The following is a 4,649-nucleotide window of genomic DNA, read 5'->3' as shown; positions in this document are numbered from 1 at the left end:
TCAGAAGTAAATCTCCCTCAGCACTCAGATTTCACTTGATCCAGACTTTACTTAATCCAAAATCAGAGTATTAGGTATGTATACCCTGTGCTCATAAGCACACATACATACAGGCGTGTACACACACAGACCCACATGTAGAAATTCCAACTTTTCTCTGAACCAGCTATCCCAAAGACATCCACATCCCTCAACCACTCAGCTGGGCTTTTCTGCCCCTCCAAGAATAGCCTATGAAAATGGGCGGTGCCTGTGGCTCAAGGAGTAGGGTGCCGGTCCCATATGCCAGAGGTGGCAGGTTCAAACCCAGCCCCGGCCAATAAAAAAAAAAAACAATGAAAACTAGAACAACAGAGGAATATTGGTACTTGGTCTAATGCATATTTTTAACCCCACCCGCTATTCATATCACACCCAGTCCATAGCCCTGGCTGAGTGCTCAGTAAATATCTGTTCATCAGGGAAGCTGTCGGAAGCCCCGCCCCAGCCCCTGCTATGTTACCCTGATGGGCACCAAGAATGACCCCCACTCCTATTCTCTCCGCACGCAGTGGTAAAGAAACCCCACTTGGTTTTGTCAAACTGTTTTTCTGCCCCCTCAGGAGAGCGTGCCAGGAACACGCTCTTGAAACAGCCTGCTTATTCAGAAGCACATTTCCATTCAGCAGGCGCAGCTGTCACCCCTGCTGGAGGCCTGCTGGCTTACTGATGACTGCTAGTCTCACCATTTGCCACCTGCCCAAAGGGAAAATTTAATTTGCAGAAACTTGGGATGCAAAATTCAACCTCCTTCCCAAAGCAGGGATCCCCTTATGAGCCTTCCTGGCAGTTGCCATCTACTTCATGAACACCTCAAGTGACAGGGAACTCTACTGCGTGAGGTAGCTATCCCACTGTAGGGGGGCCAGGGGCTCGGATTATTAATAATTCTTAATAGTGAACATCATTTATTAAACATTCGCTATGTGCCAGGCACTATTAAAAGTGGTTGGCCTGTGTCAACTCCTTTAATCACCATGACAAGCTCATGGAGACATTGCTGCTACTGTTATCACCCCCACTTGGCAAGCAGGAAACCACAGCACAGAAATGTTAATACTTTGACCAAGACCGAGCTAGCAGTTGGCAGCATGACGTTTCAAACCAAGGAAGTTTCTCTCCAGAGTCTTCTCTGTTACCCTTCTCCTACTCAGGGTGAAATCTTCCACTCCTAACTTGGCCTTTTTAGGTTCAGATCGTGATGAAAGCCAGGGACCCTCTCCCTGCTGATGTGTGTGGACAAAAACTTTGCATATAATTTTAGGGAGTCGACCCACCCCAACCCTCAGAACCCAGGTTAGGAACCACTGCTAACACACCATAATTTTGCTTTTGCCTCCATTTGAAAGTCCTTTTAGGCACTTTTCTATATCTAACAGGCAGCTACAGGTTTCTCCAGACTTAATTTTCCCAGTTCCCATGTGAAACAATGCTCAACCTCACCAACAATCAAAGACAGACAAACTGAGACAGTACTGAGACTGAGGTGCTATTTTGTACCTTTGCAACAACAACTGTAAAGACAAGACTTGAAAATCAAGCACTGGGAGGGGTGTACTCTCGTTGCTGCGGACACAGGTCCTGTATCCATCACCTTCAGAAATCTGGCAACACACAGGAAAGAGAGATGAAAATGTCTGCAAGCTTTTGACATGATAATTCCACCCCAGAACGATTTCAAGAAAATGATCGAGGTAGAAATAAAAGCATATATATATATGCTTTTATTTATTTATTTATTTATTTATTTTGGTAGTTTTTATTTATTTTTTTTTTATGGTGAAAAGTTATATATTTAGAATTGGCCAGCTGGACTTGGTTTAGATGATCCCAATTTTGTTGGCAACATCCAAAGCATCATAATCAGGAGCCAGTCGAACATATGCCTTCTTCTCACCATCAGGCCTGATCAGGGTGTTGACCTTGGCCACATCAATGTCATAAAGCTTCTTCACAGCCTGTTTGATCTGGTGCTTGTTAGCTTTGACATCCACAATGAACACAAGTGTGTTGTTGTCTTCTATCTTCTTCATGGCAGACTCCGTGGTCAGGGGGAACTTGATGATGGCATAGTGGTCAAGCTTGTTTCTCCTGGGGGCGCTCTTCCGAGGATATTTGGGCTGCCTCCAGAGTCTCAGAGTCTTTGGCCGCCGGAAGGTGGGTGATGTACGGATCTTCTTTTTTTTGTGGCTGTGGATGCCTTTTAGCACTGCCTTCTTGGCCTTCAATGCCTTTGCTTTGGCTTCTGCTTTGGGAGGGGCAGGAGCTTCCTTCTTCGCTTTCGGCGCCATCTTGTGAAAAGCTATTTTGGTAGTTTTTGGCCAGGGCCGGGTTTGAACCTGACACCTCTGGTATATGGGGCCGGCACCCTACTCACTGAGCCACAGGCACGGCCCCTATAGAAATATATTGAATATATTTATAGCAATTTTACCTCTAGGAGTCAAAAAGAAAAAAAAGACAATGTCCACCAAAACAATCCAAAATTATAAGTTGATTATTTATTTATTTATCTATTTTTAGATAGAGTCTCACTTTGTCACCCTTGGTAGAGTGCTATGACATCACAGCTCACAGCAACCTCAAACTCTTGGGCTGAAGTGATTCTCTTGCCTCAACCTCCCAAGTAGCTAGGACTACAGGCATCCGCCACAATGCCTGGCTATTTTTAGAGACGAGGTCTCACTCTGACTCAGGCTGGTCTCCAACACATGAGCTCTGGCAATCCACTGGCCTCACCCTCCCAAAATGCTAGGATTACAGGCTAGAATTGAGCCACTGCACCCCGCCTTTCTTTTCCTTTTTTTTTTTTTTTTTTTTTTTTGTGTGTGTTTTTTTTAGGCCGGGGCTGGCTTAGAACCCGTTTTTCCTTTTTCTTTTTTTTTTTTTGTAGAGACAGAGTCTCACTTTATGGCCCTCAGTAGAGTGCCATGGCATCACACAGCTCACAGCAACCTCCAACTCCTGGGCTTAAGCGATTCTCCTGCCTCAGCCTCCCGAGTAGCTGGGACTACAGGCGCCCGCCACAATGCCCAGCTATTTTTCGGTTGCAGTTCGGCTGGGGCCGGGTTTGAACCCGCCACCCTCAGTATATGGGGCTGGCGCCTTACTAACTGAGCCACAGGCGCCGCCCTCCAATGCTTTTCAGTGCTTCACTCTAAAAGGTAAAAAGCCAAACAATCAAAATAAAAGCATCTCAAAGGAAAAAGAGCGTGAAACCATAAGGAATCAGAGGAACACTTAAAAGGAAAAAGAAGCTATAATACTCTCTGTGAAATCTGAAAAGATACACATCTATTAAACAAGAATAGAATGCAGGGAGTGAGGGTGGAATAATCAGAAAACAAAAGAGTTCTTGGAGTTAGAGTTATAATGGCTGAAATAATAAATTCAACAGAAACTCTGAAAGTTAGAGTAACAGAAAATGGAACAAAAATAGAGAAAATGGGACAAATGATGCCTGATCCAGAAGTCCAATTCCTACTTGCCAGGAGTCCACTAAACACAGAGATAATCCCCAGGACAGTGTTCAATGAGCCAAGCAAAGGCACGTGCCCAACCCATGGCTCAGGAGGGAAAGGAGGATCCTGGTGCCTTTGGGTTCTATTAGGAAAGGGCACTGCCTCCCACCACAACCCAGGAGTGTGGTCCCCAAAAGGAAAAGTAACAGATCCTGTGAGGAAGTGGGGGCCAGATGATACACAGGCCAACGCTAAAAGAAATCCATTTTAAGTAGGATTTAGCATTCTGCCAAATCCAAAATCTCCCCCTTTAGGCTTTTGGGTTAAATTATCATAGGTAAGATATATTGTGAACATCCTGTATGCCAGCTATTTCTCTGGGGTTATCTTATTAAAGCCTTACAACAAAGCGAAAAAGAAAGCATCCTCAATAACTCATTTTATAGATCGAGAAGCTTCTGCCCAGAGAGGTTGAGAAGCACATCCATGTTCACCCAGCTAATAAGGAGAAAGACCAGGATTTGGACCTAGGTAATCTGACTATGGCGCTTACATCACAGGACCTTAAATACCTCTCCCAGGTTTCCCAGGGCCTCACTGTACTCTGGCCCCCAGAGAGCATCTAAGGTGGTTGTTGAACGGCCATGAATCTCTTTGCAACTGCACAGCGCTCTTGGCTCACAGAGCCCCTGGCATGCTGGTCACCCCAGGAGGGCCATCAGCTGTTGCAATCACCAGGGTTTGGGGAGCAGGATCTCAGGCCTCCTCCTGGGGGCTGCCCAGCCTCACTCAGGGGCTGCACATTCTACTCCAGCTGCAGAACAGGAACGCCCTTTCCTCTCCAAGTGTAGGGAGCCCCTTGGCCCTCTGAAGGTTTGCTTAAACTCACAAAAGGCAGATTAATTGAAGAAAGGCATACAAACTTCTTTAACATGAGCCCTCAGAAAGAAGATTCAGAGATACAAGGGAAATTGTCCATTTTTATGCTTAGCTTCAACCAAATGTGGACAATGTTTAGAAATAAGATTGGGCACAGGGGTATGATGTAGTGCTGCTAGGCTGAGTGGGGTAAGCCAGCAAGGCCCATCTGTCTAGATTCTTCTTGGTCTCTGAGCAGCATTTCTTTCTCCTGGGTGTGGGGCAGGAACC

General features: G+C 45.7%; 1 protein-coding gene across 1 annotated transcript; it reads right to left on the bottom strand.

The window, feature by feature from the left end:
• Positions 1-1,795: 1,795 nt before the first annotated feature.
• Positions 1,796-2,342, bottom strand: LOC128583446 (60S ribosomal protein L23a-like). The gene has a single exon (XM_053587639.1). The coding sequence runs from the start codon at positions 2,328-2,330 to the stop codon at positions 1,860-1,862; it is 471 nt and encodes a 156-aa protein (XP_053443614.1). The 5' UTR covers positions 2,331-2,342; the 3' UTR covers positions 1,796-1,859.
• Positions 2,343-4,649: the final 2,307 nt, after the last annotated feature.

The sequence above is a fragment of the Nycticebus coucang genome, chromosome 1 (genome assembly GCF_027406575.1).
Source record: "Nycticebus coucang isolate mNycCou1 chromosome 1, mNycCou1.pri, whole genome shotgun sequence".
Lineage (NCBI taxonomy): Eukaryota > Metazoa > Chordata > Mammalia > Primates > Lorisidae > Nycticebus > Nycticebus coucang.
This window is presented reverse-complemented; position numbering and strand designations above follow the sequence as displayed.

Excerpts from the sequence above, each read along its gene's own strand:
- LOC128583446 (XM_053587639.1), bottom strand. The coding sequence starts at position 2,330 with ATGGCGCCGAAAGCGAAGAAGGAAGCTCCTGCCCCTCCCAAAGCAGAA.